The sequence below is a fragment of the Dromiciops gliroides genome, chromosome 4 (assembly GCF_019393635.1).
Source record: "Dromiciops gliroides isolate mDroGli1 chromosome 4, mDroGli1.pri, whole genome shotgun sequence".
Taxonomy (NCBI): Eukaryota; Metazoa; Chordata; class Mammalia; order Microbiotheria; family Microbiotheriidae; genus Dromiciops; species Dromiciops gliroides.
This window is the reverse complement of record NC_057864.1, coordinates 53,660,803-53,681,321: the sequence shown is the minus strand read 5'-3', so window position 1 is coordinate 53,681,321 and position 20,519 is coordinate 53,660,803. Positions and strand designations below refer to the sequence as shown.

The 20,519-nt window shown below is 41.9% G+C and overlaps 1 protein-coding gene across 4 annotated transcripts in view; it reads right to left on the bottom strand.

Moving 5' to 3' along the window:
• Window positions 1–20,519, bottom strand: part of UAP1 (UDP-N-acetylglucosamine pyrophosphorylase 1) — a 51,555-nt gene that overhangs the window by 4,728 nt on the left and 26,308 nt on the right. For 3 of the 4 annotated variants that reach the window (XM_043962814.1, XM_043962817.1, XM_043962816.1), the window contains exons 5-9: window positions 13,719–13,891; window positions 4,662–4,855; window positions 2,799–2,939; window positions 1,594–1,782; window positions 516–566 (exon numbers count right to left, since the gene is read on the bottom strand). In XM_043962814.1, coding sequence (XP_043818749.1) covers window positions 516–566; window positions 1,594–1,782; window positions 2,799–2,939; window positions 4,662–4,855; window positions 13,719–13,891 — 748 coding nt within the window. The remainder of the gene's footprint in view (window positions 1–515; window positions 567–1,593; window positions 1,783–2,798; window positions 2,940–4,661; window positions 4,856–13,718; window positions 13,892–20,519) is intronic. The other variant, XM_043962818.1, reaches the window with a different exon arrangement.

Genomic DNA, 20,519 nt, shown 5'->3' with positions numbered 1-20,519 from the left:
TTTACAAAGAAAGCAAAACTAGTACACAATGACTGAAGAGGTGAGCCCTGAGACATTTCCCTACAAATTCAAGTCCCTGAGATGAACATCCATGTCTCAGATGAGAAGTTGTCTTTCTGTGGACAATACCTCCTTCTCCCACACAAGTACAAATTCTCAAATCTAGGAGTAGAGAATGTCATTTCCATCTATAGTGATGCCCTAGAGGGTCCTCTGAGCCCATGCCAACCACTGCTCACCTTTAGCCTGCTCTCATTCTGCAATAAACCCATCCACCCCTTGTCTGATTCTTTAGTAAAGCATGCCCCCAGCTTCTTCATGCACCGCAATCCTGTGTTAGTATGTCTTCCAAAGGCCTGCCACCAGGAAAGCAGTGCACCCCACCGAAAAGTCGAGTCGTTCTCCTCCCCCAGAGGTGGCTCATGGCCATTCAGTACTCTGAGCTGCAAGGCCCGTTAGTACCCAGGGAAGCACAGCCCCATCACCATGCACTGCAAGCAGCCGGGTATATTTACTTGTGATTGACATCAGCTGTGAGGGTCTCTGACTTTCCATTTGTAGCATGGCTATGTGGGAATAAACAAGCATTAATGGGAATGAATACAAATAAAACAAAAATAACGAAAGACAATAAATAGACAAGACACTTGAGCGGCCTCCCGGTACTTTGTTATGAATGTGGAAATTGCAAGTAAGACAAAGAAAACCAAAGGAAAAAAAAAATCCAGCGAACAAAGATACAGCAATGATATGCTTCGGCACCCTCACAGATCAACCTTATTGACCCAGAAGGCTGCCGACCTTTTTCCATGAGCTCAAAGAAGTCACATCCCCCCCTTACAATGGAAACATTACTGTGGGTGCCAACAGTATGAACTGCGTATCACACAGAAGAGATGTTATCCGTCATCCAGTCTGACCCCTGTCCAAATCAGGAATCCCATCTACCTAATGCTCGGCAGGACAGCTAGTCAGCTCTGAGTGCATGTCTCTAGCCACAGGGTGTTTGCCATCCAGAAGCACTCCCAGGCAATCAAGTTACAGTGTGTTATTAGAGCCAGGACTCCAGCAGTCGCTAAGTGTTTTAAACACAAAATATGACAAGCATGCGGTTTAAAGGGCATGTCTTTCACATCATTTTCTGTGGATCTTGAATACTTCCAGCCATTACTATCTCCTGATAATCCAAAGTGCTATGGGTTCTTCATCCAGGAGGGTCAGGGCACATGGATGGAATGCACTTCCCTCCCGGGCACCTAAGTGTCACACTTAGAACCCAATTCACCCTTTGGAGACCTTTTTGAGGGTGAGGGGAGATATGGGATAGAGAAAGAATTTGCTACCTACTGTTCAATAAGTAACTAATAATAAGATGGCATATTATGATAATGAGAGATTCACAATAGTTAATAAATCTTTAGGTGGAAATAATCTATGTTTCTAGGAGGCAATGATCATAGACAAATTCTTCACATGAAGACCAGCTCATGTCTCTAAAAGAGTGGAGAATAATGGACTGTGGGAGAAAGTGGGAAGATGTGCAGTCCCAAGGGGAATACCCAGGGGTGCCGCGTAAGCAGGAGACCTACTTACCGAGGAATGGCGGGAAGTCGAGACCCATTTTCATCTATGAAGTGGCCCCCAGCATTGAGGACCCAACAATGATGCAGAGACATTAGCGCATGCCGTGCAGTTGTAGGGTTGTCCTTTCCGTTCTGACTGTCTGCATTCTTCAAGGGGGAGAACTCATCTTCCCTCAATACTTCATAGACCACAAACTTCCTGGAGTAGAACCAGAAGAGACAATTATTGTAAAATAACACAACCCTAGCTATCTCCTGACATCATTATGCTCTTCATCTTCAATACTACGCTCTCTCGATCTAATCTCAAAGGAATACTACGTAAATTAATGCTTATATATCAGTCTCGATCCTTCACACTGGAAACTTGAGATTTCTCTCTCCGATGTGGAATTGAAGTGGTATGTTAATGTCTCAAATGAAAAGTGTATTTCAGTAATACCTAGAAATCTCAAGGTTAGGAAAGACTATGCTAAAATTTGTTTTGAGCCAAAAGTGTCACCAAAAAAAAGGGCAAAGGACCTCTTACACAAGTTGGTGGAGAAGCTATTCAGAGGAAGAGAAATGTTAGCTCTTGTTCTTTCATGTTAATCAAACTCTGAGAAGCTCATTTTTTTTTGTTTTGTTTTGTTTTTGTTTTTGTTTTTTGTTTTTCTGGGCAATGGGGGGTTAAGTGACTTCCCCAGGGTCACACAGCTAGTACTTGTCAAGTGTCTAAGGTTGCATTTGAACTCTGGTCCTCCTGAATCCAGAGCCAGCATTTTATCTACTGCACCACCTAGCTGCCCCCGAGAAGCTCATTTCAAAACAGAAATGTTATCTGCTTCAGAGAGCTCTGAAGTTTCAAAACCTTGCATTGAGACAAACATTTATTCACAGATCAGAAGTATCTTCTAATTACAAAACAATCGATCCCCTTTATCTTAGCCTCCACAAGGTGTGAGCCAAAAGAAACAGGTGAAGTTTGCAAGGCCAGATAAGGTAACTGACGAAACCAGGAATTTCTCCCCTGGACAGTTTGAACCAGATTCCTGGGACAGAGGTTTCACATGGGGGCAGAGATAGTAAGTCAAGATTGTGTACTTCTAATCAAATAAGTGTCTGGTACCACAGACGTAATATGCTTATCAGTTGTTTCTCTGGGCAGCTCAGAGAGTAAGAGAGAGCATTACAATGCATTTGTTTAATCTTGTTTGGGCACAGCAGAAAACATACTTGGCAAACTGGAAGATGTCAAAGACAAATTTTTCCATCTTGATCCCATTTGGTTTGTCCGGTTTAAGTAGTTGCCCCTGGGTATCCACGTAGGGAATCTTCTTCTGAGCCACGTGGTGCTGTAACTGTGGTTCATAGATGCTAGGTAGGGAAGAGAATGAAGTCATCACCTTCCAGACTTAGGATGGAGGGCAATCTATTTGTATTCTGTCTGTCCCCAAATTTCCACATCCAAATTTGTCTTGATCATTCCAAGCCATTCAAAACCAAAGCTCCCAGGAATGAAAAACTAAAAGTACTTAGTATCAACTGTAACGTTTCTACCCACTTCTAAATTATAAAATGAACAGACTTGCCTATTTATAAGCTTACATTATCCACAACAGTCACATTAAAGAGACCAAAAATAGCACGAACTGACAAATCTGGCCTCACTTTTCTGTTCTGTTTATGTTTTCCTCTTATCCCCACCTGTTTTAATCAAGAAGATACCCAGGATGGCAAAGGGACCACAAACAATACCACATGGTTGGTGTCTAATACTACATTCTTTCCAGCAATTAGAATACCACGGGCGAACCTTTACTATTAATACCCATTATTACTACAAAGCGTTAGAAATTTCTCATATAAAACACCCTGTCTCTCTTTCCACTAGTTCTGCAAGATTCCAGGACAGGTGCTCTCATTATCTCAGCATTTCTACAAAGAAATAGGTTGAGATGCAAAAGTCCATCTGAGTAAGATGATGTCTCTTCCCCCCTCCACAATTCACAGTCTCCAGATGCCTTCTGCCACCATTTGCACCTTCACCCTATTTCATATGATGAGGCAGCCCTTCTCCTTGCCCAGGCAAACCTCTCTTCCATTCCATCTTCCCTTCTACCACCCCCACTCTCTCACTACTCCTTGATCTCTCCTTGTCTATCGGCAGCTTCCCTACTGCCTATAAAGATGACCACGTCTTCCTTTTCCTCAAAAACAAAAACTACCCTCACCTGATCTGTCCATCCATCCCTCCATCTCCAGTATTTATCACCCATCTCTCTCCTCCCTTCTGTGGCTAAACTCTCTACAACAGCTGCCTCCACTTCCTTTCCTCTCATTATCTTCTTAAGTTTCTATAGTCTGGCTTCTGAACTTTGTTTACCTGAAACTTCTCTCCAAAGTTACCAACGATTGCCAGATCTAATGGCCTTTTCTTCTCAGTGCTCACCCTGACACACAGTAGGTACTCAGATATTTACTGACAGTCTAACTGACCATGTATCAATAATACTTCAATGTTTCAAAAGATCCCTAATGTCAGTGGTGTGGGAAGTTCCTCTAGCAAGGTAGACTACAACCTCTTCCCACCAATAGATGGTCTTCAAGAGCTGCTGTGGCCAAACTCATCGCTGGGTGACCAACCTCCCACTATTTAGCTTTTCCAAATTTAGCTACGAAGGTTCTTACGCAAAATAATCATATCATTAATGAATAATTAAAATCCTCTATATTTGTAGAGAGCTTTGCAAAGCACTTGGCATATTCATTACCTCATTTGATCTTCACAGAAGGATCTGAGAAGGGCAGGGTAGGTATGAATCCTCTCACTTTAGAGATAAGGGAATGATTCTGGAATGTGTGAATCATTCGCCTCCAGTCCTACAGCTGGTGAACCTCCCTGCCTCCCTCAGAGGGTTAGTGTAAAGGGCAGGTGAGATTCTAGGTGTGGCAGACAGCTATAGACATGCACAAAAGTTACAGTGATGCTCCTGATTTGGGGGTCTACTACTCCCAGCTGCCAGGAACAAAAGCTGAGCATTAAGGGGTCCAGATGTAGGGTAAATGGGAGGAGCGAGGGCTCTGGAATGTTCATACTTGACCACATCTCTCAGGAAAGGCACAGTGAAGAAGTGATTGGCAATGTTCCCCGCGTTGAACAGCAGCCGTCCGTCAGGGCTTCTCCTCTGGGCTGTGGTCAGGGAGATTTCACTATATTCCACCACCTGGTAGACACCATCAACTTTACACACGACCCCAACAGGCTCCGTGGGGTTTGTCTTCTCCACAACCTGCCCATGAGTGAAAGGAAAGAGAATGTATTCAAGTGCTGTTGCCTTGCTTCAGCATCCTTTGCTAAGATTTTATTTCTCCATTAATTAAAACAAGAAATCTACATAGAACTTTAGAGTCAGGGATTCCTAACCCTGGGTTCACAAATTTTTTACGAATTTATTTTGATAATCCTATTTCAAAATAATAGGTGTCCTTTGTAAATACTATGTATTGTATTTTTTGCCTTTTAAAACATAAAGCATAAAGGTTGTCAAGACTGCCTTCACTAAGGGGTCCATGATACAAAAAAAAGCAAAGAACTTCTGCTTTAGAAGAATGTCATGCTGGTCCTCAAACATTAGGCATGTCGTCCTTTGCCAAGCCTAAAGGCAAAGACTGTCCAGCTTTGGAGCACTTAGCAGAGACTATATTCTGTTATATTATTATTTTTTTTTTTTTTTTTTGCGGAGCAATGAGGGTTAAGTGACTTGCCCAGGGTCACACAGCTAGTAAGTGTCAAGTGTCTGAGGATAAATTTGAACTCAGATCCTCCTGAATCCAGGACCAGTGCTTTATCCACTGTGCCACCTAGCTGCCCCAGATTAACTTAATTTTTAATTAAAAAAGTATTTTTTCCCGTTACATGTAAAGATAGTTCTCAACTTTTGTTTATACAAGCTTTCCAATTTCAGATTTTTCTCCCTCCCTCCCCCCTCCCCTAGAAAGCACGTAATCCGATATAGGTTTTATATATAGATATATAGATATAGATATATACATACACATAATAACATTAATCCTATTTCAGCATTAGTCATGTTATAAGAGAAAAATCAGAGCAATGATGAAAAACCTCAAAATAGAAAAAACAACACCACCAAAAACAGCATCTATACTCCACAGTTCTTTTTTTTTCTTGGATTTGGAGATCCTCTTCCATCATGAGTTCCCTGGAATTCTTCTGTACCATTGCATTGGTAAGAAGAATATAGTCCATCACAGTAGATCAACACTCAATGTTGATGATACTGTGTACAATGTTCTTCTGGTTCTGCTCATCTCACTCATCATCAGCCCACACAAGACCCTCCAGGTCTCTCTAAACTCCTCCTGCTCATCGTTTCTTACAGCACAATAGTATTCCATTGTATTCATATACCACAACTTGTCCAGCCATTCCCCAATTGATGGGCATCCCCTCAACTTCCAATTCCTTGCCATCACATAAAGAGCAGCTATAAATATTTTTGTACATGTGGGTCCCTTTCCCCTTTCCATGATTTCTTTGGGAAAAAGACCCAAAAGTGGTATTGCTGGGTCAAAGGGTATGGATAGCTTTATCGCCCTTCGGGCATAATTCCAAATTGCTCTCCAGAATGGTTGGATCAGTTCACAGCTCCACCAACAATGCATTAGTGTTCCAATTTTTCCACAGCTTCTCCAACATTTATTATTTTCCTTTTTTGTAATTTTAGCCACCAGATTAACTTTTAAGAATATAGGGTCAGCTCCACACCATGATGAAATATCAGCCTAATGATGTAATAGACCACAGGAAACAAAATACTAGATAATCTAGTTAACCTGGATTAGGTGAATATCTTTACGTTTTCATATAGAACATTTCTTAATTTGACATGGAATTGAGCTATCTCCTTCTTTGTCAGCTTGCCTAATTAGAACTCTCCAATCAGAAGATTTAAAAAAAAATTTTTTTTGTAATTTTTGCAGGGCAATGAGGGTTAAGTGACTTGTCCAGGGTCACACAGCTAGTAAGTGTCAAGTGTCTCAGACCAGATTTGAACTCAGTCCTCCTGAATCCAGGGCCAGTGCACCACCTAGCTGCCCCAGAAGATTTGTTTTTAAAACAAACATATGTAAATATGTAAAATTCAAGTCTATACATATATGGTTAAAGAAATAATTATTAGAAATAATTAAATTTGGAATTTAATCCCAGGTCTAAACCTACATTTGTGCCTGCATCCACATATTTCCTATATGCTATTCTCTTCCAAGTACAAATGTCAATCATCATTGCCATGTACCTGGCTGCCACCCTGCCACTAATGAGCTATGATTACGGGGGGGGGTGGGGGGGGCCATTCCACATCTCTAGGCCTCACTGTCCTGAACTATACAATGAAAAGCCTGAGCTGGATGGCCTCCAAGATCCTTTTCCATTCTAGTCATCTATGTACATCCGTCATGATGATGGTTCTATGATCCACAATCACTGGACACTCACTCAGACAAGTAGAGTCTCAAAAGCATACAGAATGAATACCAACCAATGGGTGTACTTGATTCTAATACTGCCTTTAATGCGTGGATCAAAGAAAAATTATTGATCTCCCAACAAAAGATGACACCAAACTGCCAGGTATTTGGAAGATGAAAGAAGAAGAAGAAAAAAGAGAGATAAATAATTTCCCAAGAGCATAACCAAGTGGTTTTGTGTACAGAACCATCGAGGTGATGTGACTGTACAAGAATGCAAGCTGAAGCCCCCAACTTAGAAACAAAATCCAGCATTCCTGACATAGCCTCTTTTACACAAAACACAGATTTAATGTTCCAAGATTAAAATGTGTGTATGTCAAACAAGGAGGGGCTACAATATCTGCTGAAGGCATCAAGACCTTTATTAGGGGCCTAAAAGAACATTAAGAGAGATAAGGATAAAAAGCACCAGTATACAATCAGGTTTCAGATGGGTCGATGAACGCAAACAGGTAATGGAGCAAAAGACGCTGAAAGATTTGAAAATTTGGTTTCATTTTAAGACATTCACGTTGCTTGAAAAAAAAAATGTTTTTAGTTATAACCCAAGCTGAAGAACCTTCAGCTTGAAGCAAATGCTTATGAAAGGCAGGATGGGGCAGTGGATAGAACACAAGATGTGTGGTCAAGAAGGGCTGGGTTCTAATAGCAACTCTGATACTTATGAGGTCTAACTTCACAGGAAGGTGACTTACCCCTCAGCCTCAGGGTTGGACCTCATCAATAAAAATGGCGATAACACCCCCGAAGGTACCTATCTCATAGGGCCGTAGGCTCTAATGAGCTAAACTCTGAAATATTGTACGATTGTTGTATTAAATGATGCCACATTAGATAGTAAAGTAACATATATATTATTATTATTATTCATTTGGATCCACAGAATTCTTTTCATAAGGTTAAACAAACTATTTTTCAAAATTAAGGTCACAGGAAACACACATGGTCTGTGATGATGTTATTAAATAAGTGAATCTACTGCCAGGCACTCAGCTGACAAACCAACAAGAGTCTGATGTGCTTGCTCTGACAAGAACCTAGGACCACTTTTACATAAGTGAGCAGTGAAGTTTCACAACTTATTTCCCTAGAACTCATCTGGAAGGAACTTCAGAGGACAATCAGAACAACTGTGAACTGAAAGGTAAGCTTGCTAGAAAGATAAAGCTGCACAGGAAAGATAAGTAATAAACCCGCCCTCACCCAGGTCATCAGCCTATTCATGATCATTAAAAGCTGACAAGGACCAACACTGTCTGATATGAACCCTAGATCCAAGGAGGGCTCAAGAGCTCACAGGAAGGACTGAGAGGACACCAGTAAATGCAAACGGTATGGAATCCGGTTAAGAAATTCTACAGAAATACAAATGATTCCAATGAAGATAAAAAGGTTTTGAAGAGATGAATAGGGCTACACAAGGAATTCATCACTTGACTCAGATTTTCAAAATGAAATCCACCTACCCAATAGATGAGAGATCAAAGGACATGCAGTTTTCAAGAGGATTGCAAGGCATCAATAATCACGTGGAAAAGTGCTCCAGATCATCAATAAGTGCAAAGATGATCAAAGTTAGAAAGTCAAAGCTTGTAAGGCTATGGGAAGACAGGCACTCCAATACACTGTTGGTGTCACTGTGAATCAGTCCAACCAGTATGGGAGACGAATGGGAATTGGATGATTGATTGGGTTACACAAGTTTAAAAATAATTGTCTTCATAAGATAAGGAAAGTCGAGCAAGAGAAAGGTTCTGAAAAAAAAGCCATTTTAAGGGATTGCTAGTCTAAGATAAGTCAGCAGTATGTTATGACAGCCAAGAAAACTGATGTGATCTTAGGATGACACACTAAGAGAAGCCTATGGTGCAGAAGGAAGGAGGTGATGGTTTTACTGTATTGTACCATCATCAGAGCAGTCTCTGGAATATTGTGTACAGTTCTAGACACCACATTTTAGGAAGAATCATATGCTAGAAAACTTCAGAAAAGGATAACCAGCACAGTGAAGGGTTTCAAGTTCATGCCACATGAAGATCTGATGAAGAAACTGAGTATATTTAACTTAGAGAAGGGAATATTTAGGGACCAAAGAACAGAACTTAAAGCAATGGGTGGAAACTGTGAAGAGGCAATTTAGGCTTGACATAATAACCCTTTTTTTTTTTTAATCTCTTTTTTTTTTGAGGGGCAATTGGGGTTAAGTGACTTGCCCAGGGTCACACAGCTAGTAAGTGTTAAGTATCTGAGGCCAGATTTGAACTCAGGTCCTCCTGAATCCAGGGCCGGTGCTCTATCCACTTTACCATCTAGCTGCCCCCAGACATAATAACCCTTTTAACAACACTATCTACTTACTAGCTGTGTGACCCTGGACAAGTGACTTAACCCTCACTGCCCTGAAAACACACACACACACACACACACACACACACACACACACACACACATACAATCTAAAACTGAAATGAATACTCTGGGAAAGGAGTGCGTTCCTTCTGCCTGGAAGTCTTCAAGCAGCCACTTGTCAGGTATGTTGGAGGTTTGATTAGATACCCAGTGATATCCATCCCCATTCACACTTCATGCTACCTTTCCCAGGTTCAATCTTTCCATTATCTGTATATATCTCCAGTACTTTTGTTCCCAGACAACATCTCACATCTTCTGGTGCCCCATATGTTTCCAACCTGGGGCTAAAATCCAAAGTTCAGACATTTAATCTCCTTCTATTGTAACGAAATGTTTTCTCTGGCATCTTTAGCATTACCCATTTCTTTCTGCAGTGAACAGCTGCAAATAAGTAATAAGCTCAAGTTCGGTGAGGGGATGATGGAATATTTTATTTTGAAACTAAATTGTTTTAAATTTTACCCAGCACTGTGTAACTATTATAAACATATTTTTCTCATTTTTCTCAATTTGTAAAGTATCTTACAAGGTAGAAAATTTTATTTTCTTTTTTACATTAGCGTATCAACAAATATATTTGGGGAGGGGAAGTAATAGACGTGTATATATTACTTATTTTTATAGTTTTCTTTTAGTACCTTACATGTTCACAGCAGGTGTTCAAAAATGAGTTGGCTGACTGAATATTTCTATTCCAGAGCCCTTTGAAAAAGTTTTCATTTATTTTTACAATGTCTTTGTAATAAAAAATAGAGGTAACTAAAAAGCCAACACATTGATACAAAATAATCAGAAAATTGAGTATTTCACATCTATTTGATTACCTTCTATTATTATCATTTCTAAAAATCCCCCAAAACTATCACTCCTTGATTTTGTGGCATCCAAGCATTAGAGGCACCTTAAAGTCACCGAGTCGAACATACTCCTTCATGCAAAATTCCTTTCCACAATGTTCCAGAGAGGCAGCCATCTAGCCCCTGCCTAAACACTTCTGGTGGTAAGGAGCTCATCATCCCAGGAAAGTCGATTCCACTGCCTGGCTGCTCTGCCAGATAGTTCAGTGTGATTTAAAAAAAAAAAAAAAGAAAGCAGAAAGGGGGCAGCTAGGTGGCATAGTGGATAAAAGCACCGGCCCTGGATTCAGGAGGACCTGAGTTCAAATCTGACCTCAGACACTTGACACTTACTAGCTGTGTGACCCTGGGCAAGTCACTTAACCCTATTGCCCCACCCAAAATAAAAGGCCAAAAGAGCTCTGTACTGGGGGGGTCTGGAGACCCAGGTTTGAATCAAAGTCCCATCATTTATATGTAGCCTAGGTCAATCAATAACAAATACTTAGTAAGTACCTACTAAATGCTAGGCACTAGGGATATAGGCAGGGGTAGGGGGAAGAAATAATACCTGTCCTCGGGAGGCTTACATTCTTTGGGGGAAAATGTTTACACAGAGATGTAGGCACAAAATGGAGACAAAGTCATTTGGAAGGGTAACTGAGGGAGGTCTTCATGAACTCTTCATGCTGCACTAAGCTTTGAAAGAAGCTAGAGATTGCAAGAGGGAGAAGTGAGCAGGAGGAAGGGCCTGACCAGAGGCACAGAGATGGGAGGAGGAGGGGGTGTGTGGTGAAGAGCAAGGCAGCCAGTTTGTCTGGCACATGGGGAGAGTACGTGAAGGAGCATGCACAGCCAGCAGCCTGGAAAGGTGGCAAGGCTGGCCTGCGGTGAGGAAGGCGTATCTGTGAGGCTGTGAAGCCCCATGGGAGTGTGCTAAGCAGGGGAGCGACACTGTCAGGGCTCTACGACACTTTGGATCCAGATGGAAGGGAGGCAAGAGAGGCCAGAGGAAGAGAGACCAAACCTGGACCAGAAGGAGGATGAGCCTGTTTCATCACCCATAGCTTGGGAATAATAATTTCTATCCCACCTAGTGCACAAGACTGTCGTCACAATCGAATGAGCAAATGAAAAACATTTATCATGTGCCAACTTCGTGCCAAGCAGATAGTAAGACAGTGAAAGTAAAAGTGCTCTGTAAGCAGGAAAACAACATGCTGGATGATGACAATAATACTGTTTGGGGGCCAAAAAAAAAAAAAAAAGGCTAATGTTCTCTATTTATAATGACCAAGTTTAGCTCTAGAAAAGAGTGGAGAAAGATAAGGAACTGTAGGTGTAGAATACTGGCTCTGTGAAGCGAAAGGTAAGCAAGTAGACTAAAGTCCTTCTAACTCTAAACTGTATGATCCTATTCCAAAGATCCCTTCTAGCTTGAAAAATCCAGTATGCTATGTATGATGCTAAAGTAATATACAGCTAGTGAGCAGAAGAGTGGCACCAAGTGGAGAAGAGTGAGAACTACATTATGTTTCCATTAGTGGATCTTAGACGCTTCCATATAAATAGGGATGACAAGTAAAACCAATCCATTTCAGAGCTACAAGGAACAGATTTCAGAAAGACAAAAAAGGAAGTCTTATTAGTCCTAGGAACTCTGTCTCTCCAGAGACCCCTAGCTTCTATTTGTGTGGCCTGTTATTTCAACACTTCAAGGAATCATAATTTTGTCACTGTGCTTCAAACTTAGATGATACTTGAGGGTTGCTGTGTCCAAAATAAAGAAATTGCCTTACAGCCACCCTGGGAACTGGTCTAGACTGGTTTAAGACAACAGGCAGAGTCCGTGGCCAGGCCCATACTCAAGGCCCTTCCAGCTAGGTAGGCCGCACTGGCATTTATACTCTGCTGGTATAGCCTTTGAGAACCCAATGGCAGGGTGCTGCAATGAGCCACAAGAGTAGGATTTTAATGCTAAGCTGCAGCAAATTTCTAAGTATTCTCTCCTCACTACTTGGAGTCTCTATTCTTATTCTTCACTGTGAGTAACCTTGTTATAGGCAATGGGGTTAGAAGGCTAATCAAATGGGCAGACCCACTACTGCAACAGAGTATAGGTCTGATTATTCTTTAAACCAAGGCTCCCTTCTAACATGGAAAGTTATTCAAATCCATTTTGTTCTCGGCAGCAGAGACAATCAAAAAAAGTCCATAAGACTATTCATTCCTACTGTGAGCAAAACTAACCCAGGGGCAGCTAGGTGGAGCAGTGGATAGAGCACTGGCCCTGGAGTCAGGAGTACTTGAGTTCAAATCCAGTCTCAGACACTTAACACTTACTAGCTGTGTGACCCTGGGCAAGTCACTTGACCCCAATTGCCTCACTTTAAAAAAAAGTCATCAGCCTTGGCATCAAAAGACCAACTCTACTACTTACTCGCAATATAACCATGGGCAGGTCACTGTCCCCGTAAACCAGGAATAAAAATAATAATAATAATACTTGCCCTGGTGGTGAGGGTAGTGCTTCATGAATCTTAAAGTGCTCTGTAAATGTCAGCTATTATCATTACCTCAAACCACTTCAGGAAGCAAATGAAGAATATTTCAAACAAATGGAGGAAAGGCAGTTCAGGTAAAGCTCTTAAGTGGGAAGATTAGACCAAGCCTTTTCATAGCTACATTGACGGCTCCTGTTCTTCCATCAGAAAGGCTTACAAAATCTTCCACTCTTCATCGTTGACATCTTCCTAAAAAATATCTGAAGGAGACACCTAAGCAGACCAGGCCACCTGTGTAATAGTCATTCCAAAGTGAAACGCTGGCTGGTGAAGAATAGGAGTGATAAGTCTTTTGAATACTACAGTGGAAAGGGTTCTGGGTGAGGAGTGAGATGTCCTAGAGATTCCAATGCCGACCCTCTTGTCTTGTGTGACCACGGGCTCCCTCCTCTCTAGAGCCGATTCCTCAGCTGTAAAGAAGGGAAGGGACTAGACAATCTTCTTGGTCTCCTTCCACTCTAAGTCCTATGATCCCTGGAGATAATGACCAAGGATCTTCATGAAGCCATCTAGATTTGACAAAGCTAAAACCCAAGATGGGGGGGCAGCTAGGTGGCACAGTGGATAAGGCACTGGCCCTGGAGTCAGGAGGACCTGAGTTCAAATCCTGCCTCAGACACTTGACACTTACTAGCTGTGTGACCCTGGGCAAGTCACTTAACCCCCATTGCCTCACAAAAACAAAACAAAACAAAAAAAAAACCTAAGATGATTGCTAGCATGACACTATCGACCATGGGGGGAAAAATCAACACCTCCTGTAGCTAATCCAGGAAAGACGTTACCTTTGCTCCACAATCTGCTCCCTTCTGAATGCAGAATCCAATGAAACGTGGGTCTGCCACCTTCACCAAGATGTTATCAACACAGTACACGTGGATTCCCCAAATGCCCCGTTTCTCCATGTCTTCCACAATGCCATGGGCTGCAAGTGCTCGGTAAAGACCACCATTCCCATCTGAGAAGTAAAACAGTTCATTAATGAACCAAAGCCTGTAAAATATTACCCCCAAAATTGTATATGTTTCTAAGTTGATATGAGGACTTCTTTCATTTTATTTTTTGTGGGGCAAAGAAGGTTAGGTGACTTGCCCAGAGTCATACAGCTAGTAAGTATCAAGTGTCTGAGGCCAGATTTGAACTCAGGTCCTCCTGAATCCAGGGCCGGTGCTTTATCCACTGCGCCCCCTAGCAGCCCCTGATATGAGGACTTCTAAAAGTCAAAGTTTCACACTGTAAAGTTAGTAAATCAAACGTTCTAAGAAGAAAGGAGTCAAATGCTAGATAATCATATGCTTTTAAACAATGTTTAGCCAAAGTAGCTAGGACATCATCTAATTAACTTTGGTTTTCTACCCCTTTTCTTACTCAGTTCTCTCAAGCGTTTCTTATTGAATAAACTTGTAAAATACCACATTCTTTAAAAAAGTAAACTATCTCATATGGTTTCAGGTTCCATTAATATTTCCCTGAAATGAGCCACTTATGAAGTTATAGCCCCAAAGACATGTTTCTCCAGCCTCAAAAAATATGAATATTTGAGGGTGTCATTCAAAATCACTTGCCAATGAATCGAGCTATAGCACTTTTTCCCAAAAGAATGGAAATGGATGTAAAGTGACATTTCTTAAGGGTTTCTCCCCCACCGAAGGCATTTCAAGTGTAATTGCCACATTTTTTTCCTCCCTACAAAGCTGCAGGTGACCTTTAATAAGGAGCACCCATTGGGGCAGCTAGGTGGTGCAGTGGATAGAGCACCGGCCCTGGAGTCAGGAGTACCTGAGTTCAAATCCGGCCTCAGACACATAACACTTACTAGCTGTGCGACCCTGGGCAAGTCACTTAACCCCAATTGCCTCACTAAAAAAAAAAAAAAAAAAAAAAAAGAGCACCCATCACACCTAAATAATGACCACACCATTGAGAATCTTCGAAACCTAGCCTCCCCACAAAAGAAAATAGATTTAGGCCTGTCTGCCTCCAACTAATCACCCCCTAACATTCCATTTTCATCCCCTTTTTGGGGGGGCAGTGACACATAAGCATATCAATGTGCTTTTCTCAAAGCATACCAAGAGACTTCCTCAAATTATCTGAAGAAAATGGAGGAAAACATTCTAACAGCACAAACTCACATTTATATCAAACTTAAAGGTATGCAAAACACTCTCCTCCTGATGACCCAGAGAAGCAGATGGTTCAAACATTATTTTCCCCCTTTTCCAGAGGAGGAAGCTAAGGCTTTTAGTGGTTAAATGACTCAATCAAGGAAACATAGTTAATAAGTGTCTGGGGAAGGATGACAACTCAGGCCCCCAACTCCAAGCTCAGTGTTTTTCCCACTACATCATGCTGCCTTTTGATACAAACCAGAGACTGTTGGGAATTTTTAAGCGCAGAGTACAGCTCTGAAGTCTTTATGGAATGCTCAATATACACATGTTCAGGGTTTCTTGGATGTGAACAGGAGAAGGGAGTAGGCAGGATTTTGTGAGTTATTCTCTCCAACAGAACATATCTTCACAGTCATGTAACTAAGAGTGGTACAGTACGTGTGTGATTTGCTGATTTTTTTTTTTTAATCCTGAGTCAGGAGAGTGAAAATGCAGCCTTAAAGGCTTCCAATAAGGTCTCTCACACATACACATTACATCCTATGAATTGCCCATGGTCACACTAGCCTCTAAGATGGGACTTGAACTCGGGCCCTCCTGGTTCCAAGTCTGTGACGATATTAAGTAAAGCATAAAACTGGGTGGTAGATGCTCACTAAAGAATTCTCCACTGTCATGGAGGGTGCCCGGTACAGTCCAAATGGAACTGGGTGACATAGAGGGCTCCCTAGAGATAGTGAATTCCTCCAGATGCTCAGGCTCCATGAAAAGGCAACATGGGGCTGTAGACAAGAGTGTGATCCTTGGAATTAGGTGGCCCTGGGTGCAAACACCACCTCAACAACCTCCTACCTGGTTAATTATGGGCAGGTCACTTACTAGTCCACTTCCTCCTCTGTGAAGAGAGCATGATGACAGCAGCCACCTCACAGGGTTGTTATAAAGATAAGGTATGTAAAATGCTTTGCCAGCCTTAAAGTGCTCTATCAAATATCATCAATCATTATCATTATTATTACTGTCTCAGAGAAAACAGAAGTATTCAAAGGCAACATCCACCATTTATCCTAGATATCTATCATCAGAATACCCAAAACGAACCTGGCTTCCTAGTGACCAGGAAATGAGCGTAGTACAGTGGAATTTGTCCTGAAGGGGGAATCTGGACACCTGGATTCTTAATTTTGGCTCAGCTACTAACTAGTAGTCACTTTTGCCAGTCACTTAACCCTTGGGTAGAAAGATGGGAGAAACGAGGTGGGGGGATTAAAGGGATAGTCTCTGTATGCTGCAATGTAATCCTACTCTGATTGGGAGTGAGGAAGAAATACGTTCATACCAAAATGTTCTGTGTCCAAAGCACGTATCTGTGTAGTTCCTGTGAAATTCATAGTCCAGAAAGCTACTCCATCTTAGAGGTGGATCCGGGGTAAGAGTGAGAAAAGGGCCAAACAAAATTACCCAGTGTTAACTGGGTAGGACCATTGTCAGTTAGTACAGTGCTAGCAATAGTCTAAACATGAAGATCCCGAACAAAGTAAACCTGGAGAGAAAAAAGCTCAGAGCAGATAAACGGTGGCAGGATAGGAAGACTACGGCTGAAGGGGAATCATGCTAACTTAGGCTTCATGTATTAGGACAGCCAGAAGGCCCTCAAAAGAAAGGAACCCTAGGACAGAATGGTCAATATTCTGAAGGGTAAGGCCCATTAAGTATAAGCTAGGAAAAGAGACTTAAGAAAGAGGGAGCTTGCAGAGGACAAAACACCAAGACCTGGGGGAAACCCATAGCTGAGGTACATTTCAGTTGGGAAAGACAGCCTGAAACCCAAAGGGAAGGATCTAACTCCTCCGACATTTATGTAATTTCTACTATAAGCACATAACCCTGGCTATGAAGATCAAAAATGAAACTGCTCCTGCTCTCAGAGTTTATACACACCTGGATTCTTGGGATGGGCAACAAGATCGGTTATTCACTCTCTAGAACCTGGCTTATTAAACTGTGGGTCATGACCCCACATGGGGTTGTTTAACCAAATGTGGGGTCACAAAAAATTTGGCAACAGTAAAAGGTTATGTACACCTATTTTAATACCTACATACCTGGGGTTGCATAAAAATTTCTCAAGTGAAAAGGGGTCGAGAGTGGAAAAAGTTTAAGAAACCCTACTCTAGAGGGGCAAGGGGCAAGGGGCAAGACTATTATTTCCCCAGGTCAAAGTCTGAGAGGAGACAGGGATGACTTTCAGGCAGACAATCTGAACCTAAGACCAAGAGCTTATTGGGGAAGCTGAAGGAAGAGGAACTGGGCCTAAAGATTAGGAAAGGAGATTCTAAGAAAACTATGACATCTAAAGTTCTAACAAAGCTGTGTTGTGTTTTGTTGCTTGGTGGTGGTGGTGATGGTTGGTGGTTGTTGTGGTGGTGGTAGTGGTGGTGGTGGTGGTGGTGGTGGTGGTTGTGGCTGTGGTTGTTGGTGTTGTGGTTGGTTGTGGTGGTGGTGGTGGTTGGTTGTTGTGGTGGTGGTAGTGGTGGTGGTGGTGGTGGTGGTGGTGGTGGTTGTTGGTTGTTGTGGTGGTGGTAGTGGTGGTGGTGGTGGTGGTGGTGGTGGTGGTGGTGGTGGTGGTGGTGGTGGTGGTGGTGGTTGGTTGTTGTGGTGGTGGTAGTGGTGGTGGTTGTGGCTGTGGTTGTGGTGGTGGTGGTTGTTGGTGGTGGTGGTGGTGGTTGTTGGTGGTGATGTTGTGGTTTTTGGTTGTTGTGGTGGTGGTTGTTTTAAATAGTTTTGGTTTTTGTTTTGTTTTGTTTTTTAACCAAAAACTTTACCAAGTGTTACCAAGATGAATTTAATGCTTTGGGACTGAGAGCCATGTTAACTCTGCAATAAGAAATGAACCATTAGCTAATAGGCGAATGCAGAATATTCCAGTGGAAAGAACAACTGCTCTGTGGTCTGAGACCTGAATTCAAATGCTATTTCTTGTTGCTGTGTGACCTTGGGAAAGTTCCCAAGGGCTTCAGTTCTCCTAATGAGGGGTTACATTAGATGGCCTCTGAGGTTTTTTCCAACTCTCTATCTATGATCCTCTGATTCAAAGGAAAAGAAAGCTAGGAATTAGAAAGGCTAACTGCAGTCAGAGCTATTTACTCTATGCAATATCATTAAACAGCTCCATGAAAACACAAAATTAAATGAACTAACGTTACAGGGGAAATTAGTTCCATTGAAACTACTTTTATGTGCATGCAGCAATGGGAAGAGCATCAGCAGACTAGCCTCAGGAGCAGGACTGCCCTGGGGCAGCTCCAATGCTGGCTCCTGCCAACAATGAACTGTTCCTTTGCACCATATGAGAAAAGCTGAAGTTGATTACAATGGATTTTTGCCTTGGTAAACTGGAGTTTATTGTGGAATGATTTCTGGATGGGACATCTTGATGAGGGGTATTCATGAAAGATTGGATTTTATTTAAATATTTGCAACACAACTATCTCTACACGTAACTGGAAAATAATAAAATACTTTTATGGGAAAAAGAAAAAAAAAGAAAGGCAAGGAGGTACTAGACCATCAGTTTAGCAGAAGCAAGAAAAGAGCCTAAATGATATGATATCCTGTTCTATGAGCTCTTTCTGACAAGTGTCATGTGTGTGTATACTTTGAATTCTCCTATGGATCTGAGTACATCAATGAGGAAATTCTCCATCTTTCCAAATTTCAACCTGTTCATGCCTTCTGATCCAGTGTGATTCCTATTTCATGTTCTCCCTTAGGAGCTCTAAAGATGATTTACTCAAAGCTCTGAAAGTCTTTCTCCAGGTTTTGTTACCTTGTGATACAAATAATGCAACATTTACATTAACTGAAAATATATAATAGCCAGCATCTTAAATGAGAAGAAAATAAAATATTTGCAACACTGTAACTGTTTCCTACTGTTATATGATAATAATAATAATAACAATAACAACAATAATAATATGCCTATAGTGAACTGAGGCAGGGTCACACAGCTAAGTCTGAAACAGGTTTTGAAATCACACCATCTTCCACCAATTATTTCTTTGCCATGCTTTGCAGTTAAGCCCCTTTGAAATATATAAGAGTAGGATAGCATTTTGGTTTCAAAGAAAAAGAGGTGAAAAAAAACAAACTGGTGAAACAAACTGGAATTAATGGAAGAATAACAGTATCATGGAGTGGGGGGAGGAGGCGGGAAAGGCGTGACAAGTGGGTCTCCAAAAACTGCCTATTTTAATTCATCTCTAAAGTTCCTTCTAGCTCTAAAATCTCTCTCACAACCACTAAATGTTATGAAGCATGAGGCCAAACACCAAATTATCACAAAAGGGCATCAAAATACTTTTCACCAAGAAGGGGAGGTATATAAGTGCATATACACACATCTTGTGTCTGTAAGCATGCAGACATTCAGGTGCAGTTTAACTTTGTGAGGTTAGAGGAGCACTTAACACAGTCCCTAGACCATACAAAGTGCTTGATCAATGCCAGCTGACCACATGGAGTTCTCCCAACGCACCATGAGAGACAGCTTTACATATGAAAGGCAGTCAGCACAGTGAACAGAAGGCAGGACTTGGAGTAAGGAAGATCTGGGTTCAAATTCTGCCTCTGACTCTTACTAGTTATGTGACTCTGGCCAAATCACTCAACCTCTCTGGGCCTCAGTTTCCTCATCTGTAAAATGAAGTTGTTGGGGGGGGGAAGCTAGGTAATGCAGTGGATAAAGCGCTGGGCCTGGATTCAGGAGGACCTGGGTTCAAATCTGAACTCAGACACTTGACACTGTGTGACCCTGGGCAAGTCACTTAACTCTCACTACCCCCCCCCCTTAAAATGAAGTTGTTGGACTGGATGGTGTCTAAGGTCCCTTCCTACTATAGCTCTGTGATCTTACACTCCTTTGGTCTGCTGTCCTGAAGTCTAAGACAGAGGAATCTAACACCCAGAACTTCCTTTCTTTGCCCAAGTGCACTGGCAGAACCAAAAGCCTCCCCTACCACCCTGACAACTCAGAGTTAGAAACTCAAGGCATGTAATGCTCTGGGGTGAAAAGAAGCGGGGGGAAAAAAAGGTACCAAAGGTAGCACCTGGGTGACAGCCAGGGGGCATGCTGGGACAAACACACAGGTGTTAGCTACCCACACACAGGCTCTCTCCTGTGCTCCAACCTGTGAGTAAGTTTGGCTAAACGGATGCATTTTTGTAAGCACTTCTAGGGAAAGAGACTAACCTGTGATAGAGTTAATACGGGGAATTTCCAGAGAAAGAAACTCCGTCTCCTAACACAAGCTGGCACCTTCTCTACACCCTCTATTCTCAGGGAGCTTCTTGGAGCACTGAAAGGTTGTGACTAGGGCATCCTATTAAAAACTCTAATGAGATTATCTGAGAGAATCCCCTAAGACTGCAAGCACCAAACTGAACCTTCTCGGCCCAGAGGAGATCTTA